This window comes from Neovison vison, chromosome 12 (genome assembly GCF_020171115.1).
Source record: "Neovison vison isolate M4711 chromosome 12, ASM_NN_V1, whole genome shotgun sequence".
Classification (NCBI taxonomy): Eukaryota; Metazoa; Chordata; class Mammalia; order Carnivora; family Mustelidae; genus Neogale; species Neogale vison.
The window spans coordinates 101,488,000-101,501,003 of record NC_058102.1 but is presented as its reverse complement, the minus strand read 5'-3'; the positions used below and the strand labels follow the sequence as shown (position 1 = coordinate 101,501,003).

Below are 13,004 nucleotides of genomic sequence, written 5' to 3'. Positions count from 1 at the left end.
GATGATGTTATAGAAAAATATGTAATCACATGACAAGGTATATACAAAATACTGTTAATAAAAAATATTATGCAAAAAATAAATACATAAAATAGTATGCAGTGTAAAAAACAAGTACAAAGGGGCGCCTGGGTGGCTCAGTGGGTTAAAGCCTCTGCCTTCGGCTCAGGTCATGGTCTCAGGGTCCTGGGATCGAGCCCCGCATCAGGCTCTCTGCTCAGCGGGGAGCCTGCTTCCTCCTCTCTCTGTGCCTGCCTCTCTGCCTACTTGTGATCTCTGTCAAATAAACAAATAAATAAATAAATCTTAAAAAAAAAAACAAGTACAGAAAGCAAGTAAAAGATGATTCCATTTCTACAAAAAAATGTGTATGTACGTATGTACACCTTGCTTAGAAAAACAAGGTAAGGGGTATGTGGGTACCTCAGTTGGTTAATTGTCTGACTTCAGCTCAGGTCATGATCTCAGGGTCCTTAGATCAAGCGCCACCTCAAGCCTCCTGTGTCAGGTTCTGTGCTCAGCAAGGAGTCTGCTTGTCCTCTCTCCCTCATCCTCTGCCCCTCCCTCTGCTCAAGCTCTCTTTGTCTCTCTCTCTCAAATAAATAAATAAAACCTTTAGCAACAAAAAAAAGAAACATGTTAATGGTAGTTATCTTTGGACAGTGGAATTTTACGAGTTTCTCTTCTTTTTTTTAGATTGAAGACTTTTCTGAAATTAAGGGCACCTGACTGGTTTGGTTGGAAGAACATGCAACTCTTGATCTCCGGGTTGTGAATTTAAGCCCCACACTGGGTGCAGAGATTACTTAAATAAATAAACTAAAAAAACAAAAACAACACAAACAAACAAAAAAACCACACACACACAAAACACTTCAGAAATGAAAATGTATAATTTTTAAATAAGAAAATTTTAAGTTTTTAAAAATTTAAGTTTTTCATTCTTAGCATATAAAGAACTTTCATAAATTAGTAACAAAAAAGATAAACCTCAACAGAAAAAAAGCTGACAAGAGGTAGGTACTAACAACAGAAAAATAAACACAAATTCAAACTAAAACAGTAATGTTGTTCATCACTTATCAAACTGAAAAACACAAACTTAATTGGAATACCCGATGTAGATAAGCATTCAAGAAGGTATAATTTCCTTGAAATAAGCACCTTCATCCTTTTCTACTAGGACAGTAAATCCATACAACTTTTATGGGAGCAATTCATAATACATAATCAAAAGTCGTGAATTGCACATATCCATTGATTCAGATGTTCTACTTCTAAGAATTTATACCATGAAAATATTTGTAGCAAATATTTAGTTACAAGAATGTTTATTAACACACTGTCTTATAATAAGAAATTGAAAACTACTGAAAGGAATAATATTTAGAGGACAGATTAACATAAGGAATTGATTAAATAATGGCATGTGTATATTTTATTCTTTATTGCTATTTAAAATTATGTCATAGGGATGCCTGGGTGGCTCAGTTGGTTAAGCAGCTGCCTTCAGCTCAGGTCATGATCCCAGCGTCCTGGGATCGAGTCCCACATCGGGCTCCTTGCTCGGCAGGGAGCCTGCTTCTCCCTCTGCCTCTGCCTGCCTCTCTGTCTGCCTGTGCTCGCTCTCTCTCCCTCTCTCTCTGACAAATAAATAAATAAAATCTTTAAAATTATGTCATAATAGAGGTACCTAGGTGGCTCAGTCAGTTACACGTCTGACTCCTGATTTCAGCTCAGGTCTCAATCTCAGGATTATGAGATCAAGCCCTGCATTGGGCTCCAAGTAGGTATGGGGCCTACTTAAAGAAATAAAATAAGATAAAATAAAATAAAATGATGTCATGGGGAGCCTGGGTGGCTCAGTGGGTTAAAGCATCTGCCTTTGGCTCAGGTCATGATCCCAGGGTCCTGGGATCGAGCCCCGCATCCGGCTCTCTGCTCTGCAGGGAGCCTGCTTCCCCCCCTCTCTCTGCCTGCCTCTCTGCCTAGTTGTGTTTTCTCTCTGTCAAATAAATAAAATATTTTTTAAAAAATGATGTCATAATAGAACATCAATAAATCTCAAAAGTGTGATAGTAAAAGAATTCAAACACAAGAGAGCACATACTGTATTATCCCCTTTGTATGAAATTCAAGAAAGGACAAAATTTAGCTAGTGACAGAACTCAAAATGGTGGATGCCTGGAGTCATATTGAGAGGTGGAGGCAAAAGGAAGCTTTCAGGGGTGATGAAAATACTCCGAATTTCTATCTGGGTAGTGGTTACACAGGCGTCAAAATATGTTACAAAATTCATCAAATTGTTTGCATAAGATTTGTGCACTCAATGTATGTTAAGTATACCTTCAGTGCTCTCATAAAATAGAACATCATAAAATGATGTTATAATGGCACTTAAAAATGGCTGGTTGATGCACAACCTCATTATTAATAAGAGAAATGCATACTAAAACTATAAAATACCATTTTAATCTATCAAAGTGGGCAAAATAAAATATTTTGACAATGCATTGCATTGGAGAGGGCATATACAAACACGGGGCAACTCCATGAGAGGCAGTTTGGAACCAGTTCTTAAATTTTTAAGTGCATATACTTTAAGACCTCAACTTCTAAAAATGTATCTTACAGACATATGCAATACAGACACACACACACACACACACACACACACACGGTCATTCAATTGTTTGTAATAGCAACTTATTAGGATAATCCTAAAAGTCCATCAATAGGGACCTGGTTAAATAAATTATGTCATATTCCTACAACAAACTATACAGTTGTTAAATAGAATGAGATATATCTTCATGTGCTGATAAGGAAGACTCTCCTAGACTCAATGTTAATTTTAAAAATAAAACAAAAAAGCAAGGTACAGAACAGTATGTACACTATGCCACCATTCTTCTTAAAAAAAAAAAAAAAAAGAGTATATGCCAGGCACCTGGCTGGCTCGGCTCAGTGAGAAGAGCATGTGACTCTTGATCTGGAGATTATGAGTTCAAACCCCACATTAGGTATAGAGATTGCTTAAAGTAAATTGAAAAAAAAAATTAATATATGCACATACATATGTAATTGCTTATAAATATATGGTATACTTTTAGATAGACCCATAAGAAACTGGTGAAATGGCTGCCTTCTGAAAGGGGAACTGGATGGCTACAAAAGAAAAGCAGGGAAGAGGCTTACTATTCATCTTATACATTTCTATATATAATTTGAATTTTGTCACATGTGCATGTTAAGACACGCAAAAATTAAACATTTTTTAAAATACATAAAATTACATAATATTAGTAATGGTAAATAGTAATGGTATTATATTAGTGAGAGAGCTAACCTACAAAACAATATATAGTTCATTATATACTTTTATTAAAATTTATATATATATATATGCAGCAAAAACTCAGTGGAAACAAATATATTAAATTGTTAACAGTGTTTTTCTTGGGGTGGTAGCAATTTGAGTGATTTTTAGTTTCTCTTTGTTTCTAATTTTGTCAACAGTTAAAACATATTAGTATTGTTATCAGGCTATGTTTAATAGTACTTTTTTTAAGTCTACTTTGAGGGGTGCCTGGGTGGCTCAGTGGGTTAAGCCTCTTGTCTTCAGCTCAAGTCATGATCCCAGGGTCCTGGATCGAGCCCACATAGGGCTCTCTCCTCAGCAGGGAGCTGCTTCCCCCTCTCTCTCTACCTGCCTCTCTGCCTACCTGTGATCTCTGTCTGTCAAACAAAATCTTTAAAAAAAATAAAAATAATAAAGATAAATAAAAATAAAAATCTACCTTGATTTTTTTAAAGGTTTGAGTGAGTTTATGAGGTATTCATAGGGCTTTTGTGAATTTTTCATCCTTGTTATCTGAACGGTTCATCATTATACTGCATTATAAAAAATAATATCCTTCTTACATAGAATAAAATCACACAGTGTTAGAAGAAAAGAGCTTTAAAGTGGTATTGATACCTGTCCTCCTCAGTGGTAATACCTTTCTTTTTAAATTTGATTAATTTATTTTTTGTTGAAACTTGATTCTTGAATTGTAATCTAACTCAGTGTTGCCTCCATCCAGTGGCCAAGAAACAGAAACAAACAAAACACGTCTATCTCAGCCCAATGACTCCCGCCTATTCTCCACCAGTGATGTCTATCTATGCTTCTTGAAGCCAGGAATGCAGCCAAAGGGGACTAAATATAACTCTCAAGCCAACTTTGCCCCTCCCTTCTTCCCTTCTGGGAACATGGGCACCAACTCCTTCTCTGCCTTTCCCTTGGTCTTTCTCCTCCTCTCTCTCTCACAAACATTCCCAGCAATAGGATTCCAGAGAAGCCTCAGGAGGAATTAAGATGGAGGGCGCTCTCCAAGTGCTGAAGGCATTTCTGGCCTGAGGAACTCAGCCTAGACTGGCAAGAAAGAAGAGACCAGAGAGAGTAAAAGGGTGTTCTCAGTACTGTGAGGATAAAAGATACCCAAGAACTAAAAATGGGTTAACTTCGTAAACTCGTGACCATGGAAAGCCACAGACACAGATGATAATTTCAAAGGTTCTGGAAAGTCCTGCTACCACTTCCTGACTCTTGACTAGGTCCTTAAATTCCAACTCTAGTTTGTTATTTCATCTTTTTCTTTTTATTTCTGTTAAATTGTGAATTTCTTTTTAATTTTCCATTGATTATACTCAAGATGAATTTGTTCGTCAGATCTTTTGATGAGAGTAACTAGACCAGTGGTTTTCTACTTTTTCTGCCTCTAGACTGCTCACATGGGAAATATCACCATTATTTATTTATTTCTCATGACACACAATTACTTTGAGTCAGACTGTCAGATGTTGTAGGAGATTTCCTACTAGAATCTGTGTGTGTATAAATTACAAAAGCCACTTTTTTTTTTTTTTTAAGCTGTTTCTGATGCCCCTCCTGGGCCTCTGCCCAGACCACCCTATAGTCTGGATCACCAAGTAGACCAAGAGTTTCTTGAAGGCAGGGATTCCCTGTAAATCTCCAACATCAAGCACAGTCCTTGGTCCCACAGGATGTCCTTCATAAATATTTGTCAAAAACACAGACATTGATGGAGGAAGAGAGTAAGAAGATATTAGAACCCTGGGTGTTTGGATGAAACAACCAGTAAGAAGGGAAAAGGTTAACTCCTTCCCAGTGTGTCAAAGGCTAGCTTATGGAGAGACAGCATATATAAAAAATAATAATAACATCTAACTCTTACCAGGAGTTTATTACGCACCTGTCACTGTGCTAAGCAATTTATATGCCTTATCTCAGTTAATGTTCACAGCAATCCTAGAAGGTACTACTGTTATACCATTTTATACCTGTGGAGACTGAGATTAGGGGAAGTAAGGTAGCTTGCCCACAGACACACACCTGAGAAATGGTAGCACACAGTCTCAAACCCAAGCAATCTGAATCCAGATCCACAGTGCCACAGTAATCCAAGGACTGAAGTGCCTGAACACTGAACATGGTGTCAAATCCTTCTCATGGCTTTTTCCACATGACCCCCACCCCCATTTGGACATTTCTCCAAATGTTTTCTGACAGCACCGGAGCCCTCCATCACTCCCTTTTTTCAACCTCAACCCCATCTTCAGAAGCCTGCAGTTCTCCCACCCATTCTCTCCCAGGAACCCCCTCCCCACCATGCCAGCGTCAGAGACTGGAAGACCAGTTTCATTAGAAACACTAAGGGAGACACACCACCTTTGAGGAACATCCCCTGAGATCCACTCCCTCTTCCACCCACCGCAATCTAAGCCCTCCTCATAGCCTTCTCCAGAGAGCTCCCTCTCAGTGTCCTGCAGCCCAGGGCTCCAGTCTCCCTGAACCCACCCCAAGACTCCTTGTTGTCTCCTTGTCCATTTGTGCTTCCCAGCACCTTTCAGTAGTTTTCCATTATGCTAGCTGACTAAAGCTAATGGGAAGGCCAAAGACCAGGATCCCAAGATGACCAACCTTTTCAACCCTCAGCAAAGCACTTGGTAGAGGCTGAACTTCTGAGCACCAGGCCTGATTTCCATGGTGACACCCCTGGGGATTGTTGCCATGGTAATGCTAGAGAGACACTGGCCATGGTATATCCTCTCTGTTTTCCTTTATGAGACTCCCCCAAAGCTAAAGGGAGACCTGCTCCCCCTCTTCAGTTTTCAAAGGAATCCTGCGCCACCCCACACAATATTGACTCTGGTCCAGTAATCCTGCAGGTCCCAACCTAGCTTTTCCTAATGAGGTATTTGACAGGCCTGGATTTTTGCCTGCTCAAGAACCTGCTAACCCATTAGGAGATCTGAGGGAGGAAGAATAGTGGACACTTGAATGAATGAAGGAGAGGAACTGGGAAAGAGGGAGAGAATGTATGGGTCTTCCCTCACTGTCATTCCTCCCATGTCTGGTATAGAAGTAGCAACCCAGACAGCAGGCACCTGGGCACTCTGCCCACAAGACCAGGGCCGAGAGACACTTAAATGCATACAGTGAAAAAGTCACACTGGATTCTAAGTGACATAAGAGCAAAACAAGGTACACAGCACACAGACAGTGACCCAGACACCCCTCCACTATGACTCAGGCCATTAACTTTGGCTAAACCCCATCCCCCAGATTCCTGGGAGAAGTCAGAGGAGTTGGGGAGGGATGAGGTTGAAAGAGCTATCTTTCCAGCTTATTCTCCTACCCTCTGCCAGGCAGAAAAAGCCCAGGAACATCTGAGACTCTGAAGCCCTGGGGTAGCCGCAGTGCCGCAGAGGCAGAGAGGAGAGCCACCAGAGAAAGGAGCAGGGGCTAGGTTTGGAGAGACTATTGTCTGCCCCTTCCCTCTTCCCTCACCTTCCTGAAGCAGCTTTCTCCATTAATTCCTCAGATGCAGGGCCCCAAAGGGAACGAGAGGAGGAAAGAGGAGAAGGGGTAGGAGGTTTCCTTCCCTTTACAGTACCCTCAAGGGTTGCCTCCAAATCCCTTCTCCTAGAGCCCTCCTCTTTCCAAATGAGCAATGAACAGTCAGGCTGGGAAGGCAAGTTCCAAGGACACTGCCTGAGACAAAATGGCCCCCCAGAAGCATCTCTCTCATCTGGAGAGATTGACAGGAAGGGCTGGGGCAAAGGAAGATACACAGAGAGACAAAGGTGCAGCCCCGCAAATATCAGGCAAGACAGGCAAGGAAGGACCAGCTGTGTAACTAAGATAGAATCTGAACTGGCAGGGGGACTTGGGCCTCTCTGCCTCTCTCTCCCTCTCCCCCTTCTATGGTGTCTTTCCTGTTTCACCAACTGGACAGATCAATACCACCACTCCTTCTCCCAACATCACCCCATGCCCCATGCCCATCACACCAGGATGGCCTGAGAACCTAAAGGAGTTTGTTCAGACTTACCTGAAAGAACTAAACCAAGGAAACTAGGCTTCAAAGTAGAAGCCTTTTGTGGATGTGCTCCCCTATGACCATCTCCCTCCTGTTTCTCAGCCTTCATGTCTCAGGGGAACCTCAAGCTCCAATTCTCACAGCTAATGCTTGCTGTCCAGACTACATGGAGAGGAGCCCCCAGGACTGATTATTTTAGCCAGGTGACACTGACCAGGGTGTAAGGCCTAAGGTCCTTGAGGCCAAAAGAGACAGGGGTCCTCTAGATGCAGCGAACATGCACATATGTAAGCACCCACAGAAGGCAGAAGCACCCATTTGAGTTCAGTGGGTGAGAGCTCAGCACAGTGACAGACTGGGGCCCTTGGGGATGGGACATGTAAGCAGGCTCTTCTTAAGGCATGTTTACACAAAGTCCCATTCTCATTGATTCGGAGGCCCATGCTCCCTCCTCATCTTTCCTTCATTCGTTTAATAAGCATGCCTTATGTCAAGCACTATGGACCAAAGATATAAAAACAGTGCCCCTGACCTTGAGGACAACCATCATATGTGCTGCTCCCTTCTCAAATTGGCTACAGTTTCCTGGCCCAGCACCCCTCAAGCCCTATAGGACTCAACCTCAGGTCCTTTCACCCTATAGCCTAACAATCCCTACCAAACTGGAAAAGGAGGGGTGGGTGAAGAATTCCCTTTGGGCTATCACAGATAATGGTCAAGAAGAGAAATCTGCAGAGGTAGTGTGATATAAAGGAAAAGCCATGAGCTTTGGAGTTAGAGATTTAGGTTCAGATCCATGAATTAACAGGGTGACCTTGAGAAAGTCATTCAACTTCTTTGGGCCTCAATTTCCTCATCTGTAAAATGGAAATATTAATACCTACTTCAGAGTGTTGTTTTGAGATTAAATAATACATGTCCAGTAATAAACACACAGTAAATACTAGTTCTCCTTCTTAATAAGATCTCCTCGTGGGTAGAGCTATCATGATGAGGTAGAAGCAGCTTGATACTTTTTACTAGATCATCAAAAGGAAGGATGAATAAGCAAGTACCTATTAAAACCTCAGGATTTGGTTATTTTTATTTGTTAGGGGAAACTGGGGTGTCTGAAGCCTCTTCCTACTGTACCTGGGAGGGAAAGGCAGACATTTCCTTAGGACCCCAGAGCCCCCTTCCCAGACTGGGTGTGGCATCAATGCATTTCTTTCCCAGAAAACCCTTCATCAGACCTGTGCCCTCAGCCCAAGTCTAGGCTGTGACTACTTCAGGGGTTGATGGAGGGCTTGGTCTTAGAGCCCACTCTCATTCATACCTCCTCCCGCAGAGACCCTGGACTGCCCACCTCCCATCTAGCCGATCCACTAGTCTACCCCCTCCTGTCCTGGGAGGTCGGGGTAGAGATCTGAGCCAATAACAAAGGGAAGATGCGCTTTCCCTAGGGGAGAGGGAAAACATCAGAAAAACACGGGACTGGCTCTAAGGGGTGGGGACGCTGCAGCGAGCTGCAAAGGGGAGTTTGGTCCGCTGACTGCGAGGAAGTAGCCCCCTCCCACTCTGCGGAGACTTGGCCGCCTGCCAGGCCAGGCCACACCCAGCCATCCTGATGCAGGGGAGAGGAGGGGCTGCGGCGGAGAGGTTGGAGGCTGAGCGGCGGGGAGGGGGCGCAGAGTGACAGCCAGGGGCGAAGACTCGGCGGGGGCGGGGGAGATTCATCTTTCCGATCCCTCCCCGAAATTCCCTCCCGGGGCGACACTCACCCCAATAACGACGCTGTCGTCCCCTTGGAAAATGGGGATGAACTTGTCTCCCCGCAGAATCTCGGCCTGGTTCAGGGGCCGAAATCGGCAGAGCACCTTGATGCTACACTCGTTGTTGGTCTCCGCCATGGTGGTCGCCGGCGACGGGCTGGGGGCACTTCTCGTGCTGCAGGGGCGGGTGTGCGCTCCGGAGGAGGGGTGCTCAGCCGGGGCCGAGACGGAGGACAGGTGCTCGGTCTCTGGAGCCGAGAAAGCAGGTGGGGCGCCCGGGCGAGGGCTGGAGAGCGGGGCCGGGATGCGCTTGCTCGCTCTTGCGGCACGGGGATGCGGGCGACCTGGGCGTCTGGTCCTCTCTCGGCGCTCTGCCTCTCCGCCCCTCGCGCTGCAGCGCCGCGCTGCGGGCCTGGGCGGGGCGGCGGCCGCGGGGCGGGCGGGGCTTCCTTCGCGGGGGGCCTCCCGCTCGCCTTCCACCCGCTGGGGCACCTTTCCGTTCCTCTCGCCTCCTCCCCCACCCCTGACGCTCCCAGCTAACCTCGCCCTCACCCCTTCCCTACCCAAGTCCCTCTTCGCAGCCCACCTCCCACCTCCACGGCCTGCCCCTCCCTCAGACTCCACCCCTCTGGAAGGGGTAAGCGGGCTGAGGTGGGCCAGTCGCTTCCACCCCTTTTATTCCGGGACACCCTCCTCCCCCATCCCCGCCCCGCCCCTGTCACCATCCTCTCCAAATTGAGAGCACACTTCTCATTCCCCATCCCCAACCCCCTCACACAGATTCCCAACCCACTCAACTTTCAAGGGCGGCTGCCAGCAGTGTCAGGGGAAAGGCTATAATTCCCTTCCCCTTTTAGGTCCAAAGGTGCACCATCTCCCCAGTATACACACCAGGTCCCCAATGTGAAGGAAGGCAAACTCGGATTCTGGGCTATCAGAATTCAGACACAGATAAAATTCTCATTTTGCCTGATGGGTCGGGGCTGCAGATGCAGGTGGGCAGGAGATTTTGCAAGAGAAAGGGAGTCAGAAAACAGTGAAGGGGGAGTAATGGTGGGGATGGGGAAGGCCACAGGGGCTTTGAGAGAGAACCAGTAGGGCAGACACCTGCATTTAGGTTTAGGTTTCAGACAGGTTTCAGCGCCTACGTAAGTGTGTTTCCTGTCCAAATTACCATTGGACAGAGTCCCAACACCCCAGCCCCTTTCTCAGGGCTTATTTTGCTTCTCCCTCTTCCCTAGCAAAAAAAAAAAAAAAAAAGAAAAGAAAAGAAAAGAAAAAAAGAAAGAAAGAAAGAAAAAGGAAAAGAAAAGAAAAGAAAAAGCCAAGCCTTAGAGATTCTTTGTCCTTCCTCCCCTCAGGTCAGACTCCTGCTGCAGACCCTGGGCAGAACCACCCAGAAGCTGGCCAAATTGATTTTTTTCTTCACGTCACAGGCCTCTGCTGGCTAATAGAGAGTTGGACTGCAGAAGTTGAGGCTCTAGGCCAAGGGAAGGAGCATGATGATGGAAGAAGGGAGGAGGGGATGGAGGTTCTGCCTAGCAATTGTGTAAGGTCACTTGGACACTATGAGGCAAGAGTGAGAGAATGGTGGCCTGACCAGACAACTAACCACTCAGAACTCAGATGAGGGCTTCCACACATTGGGCCTATACCTCTTACCCACCTTGAGTTTTAAGGAAACTGAAGGAAACTCGTCCAGAATAAGAAACTGGATGGGAAGGAGTACAGGGGTGGCTCAGTGGGTTAAGCCTCTGCCTTTGGCTCTGCTCAGCAAGGAGCTTCCTCCCTCTCTCTCTCTCTGCCTGCCTCTCTGCCTGCTTGTGATCTTTGTCTGTCAAATAAATAAAATCTTAAAAAAAGAAAAGAAACTGGTTGGGAAGGCAGTAAGACTCTATAGGAAGCTGGATAGAGGCTTGGGGAGGAGCCAGGGGAGTATGCATAGAATGACAATGAGTTCCAAACTCCAGAACACAAGCATCTCTCCAGTCACTTGGTCTGGCACTATTTCTAAGTGTTGCAGCATCCTGCAAGCTCAGGAAACATTATGGAAAACATCCCAAACTCGGGCCCCCAGGGGCTCCAGGGTGGTAGCCCTAATGGACTTTCAAAATATGCTTGACTTAAGAAAGAAAAGAAAGAAAGAAAAGAAAAAAGCTTGCCCATGGAGGGTCAGGGGGAAAATCTTACTGGGTGTCCCCTCCTCTCAAAAACAAAAAATAAAAAACAAACAAAAAACATCCACACACAATGTGGCAAGCTTTTCATAAAGCTAGATTTATTAAATTTCAAAAGATTATCCTTCAATCTTGAGAGTATGTCCTTCTTACTTTTCTAGTGAGAAATGATGGCTATAGTAAACAGTAGGCTTTCTTTTTCTAATGCACTTAGTTGGCAAAAAAAATTTTTTTAAAGATTTTATTTATTTATTTGTCAGAGAGAAAGAGAGAGAGAGTGAGTGAGCACTGGCAGAGGGAGGCAGAAGGAGAAGCAGGCTTCCTGCCGAGCAAGGAGCCCAATGTGGGACTCAATCCCAGGATGCTGGGATCATGACCAGAGCGGAAGGCAGCTGCTTAACCAACTGAGCCACCCAGGCGTCCCTTAGTTGGCAAAATTTAAAGGTAGCAGTACTACATTCATCCTCAAAAAGGGTTGCTGGGTTTGTTTGTTTGTTTTGTTTTTAAGATTTTATTTATTTGAGAGTGAGAAAGAGCATGAGCAGGGGAGGGAAGGCACAGAAGGAGAAGCAGACTCCCTGGGAGCCCCAGGTGGGACTCCCTGGGACTAGATCCCAGGGTCCTGGGATCAAGACCAGAGCTGAAGGCGCAGGCTTTATCATCAGCCACCCAGGCGCCCCAGGGTTGCTGTTGTTTTCATTTTATTGAACTGTGTAATTCAGAAGTCTGAAAACTATTAGTGCGGTTGTTAAGAGCACAGAGGGTGTTCCAACAGATATACAGCCACCACTTACCTACTTATAAGCTTGAAATAAGAGTGCTGGATTTGAAAAACAAAAACAGATGCCCCATTAAATTTGAATTTCAGATTAAAAAGCTAATAATGTTTGTGTGTGTGTGTGTGTGTGTGTGTGTGTGTGTGTCTTAGTATGTCCCACATATGATATGGGGCATACTTATACTAAAAAAACCTTATTAGTTGTTTCTTTGAAATTCAAATTTAACTAGGTGCTCTATATTTGTTTTTTTTTTAAAGATTTTATTTATTTATTTGACAGAGAGAGATCACAAGTAGGCAGAGAGGCAGGCAGAGAGAGAGAGGAGGAGGAAGCAGGCTCCCTGCTGAGCAGAGAGCCCGATGCGGGACTCGATCCCAGGACCCTGAGATCATGACCCGAGCCAAAGGCAGCGGCTTAACCCACTGAGCCACCCAGGCGCCCTAGGTGCTCTATATTTGATAGCTCTAACTCGAGAAGATTACTTAACGTTTTCATTCCTAACATGACTAAGCCCTTACTAAATTTTACTTGCAATTATTGTTTTTGAAGTTCTTTCTGTGCCATAGCACGACAGGCTATATTATCTTTATCTAGTCATTTAATTTCTGGAAGCCCAAACGTATTCATCTGAAAAACAGGAATTACAAAATATTTTTCATAGACTTGATGTAAAAATGAAAGAAAATAAGTTGTGTGAAGTAACTCCCAAGGCGCGTTGTTGTCGTTCTCCGTCCAAGCCAGAGTGGGCCAAGACTACACATCCCACAATCCCAGGCGGCGTCCCCCAGCCATTACCTCATTCCCTGGCAGCATTCTCGCCAATCCAGGCCTCTCCAGGGGTGTGGTAGCGGGGTGTTCTCGCGACTTTTGCCTTATCCTTCTCGCTCCTGTACGATTCCTGTCGCGAGA

The 13,004-nt window shown here is 44.8% G+C and overlaps 1 protein-coding gene across 1 annotated transcript in view; it reads right to left on the bottom strand.

Moving 5' to 3' along the window:
* The window catches only part of KIF5A (kinesin family member 5A), a 30,802-nt gene extending 21,353 nt beyond the window's left edge, over positions 1 to 9,449 (bottom strand). The window contains exon 1 of the mRNA XM_044227820.1: positions 9,149 to 9,449. Coding sequence (XP_044083755.1) covers positions 9,149 to 9,277 — 129 coding nt within the window. The 5' untranslated portion in view covers positions 9,278 to 9,449. The remainder of the gene's footprint in view (positions 1 to 9,148) is intronic.
* Positions 9,450 to 13,004: the final 3,555 nt, after the last annotated feature.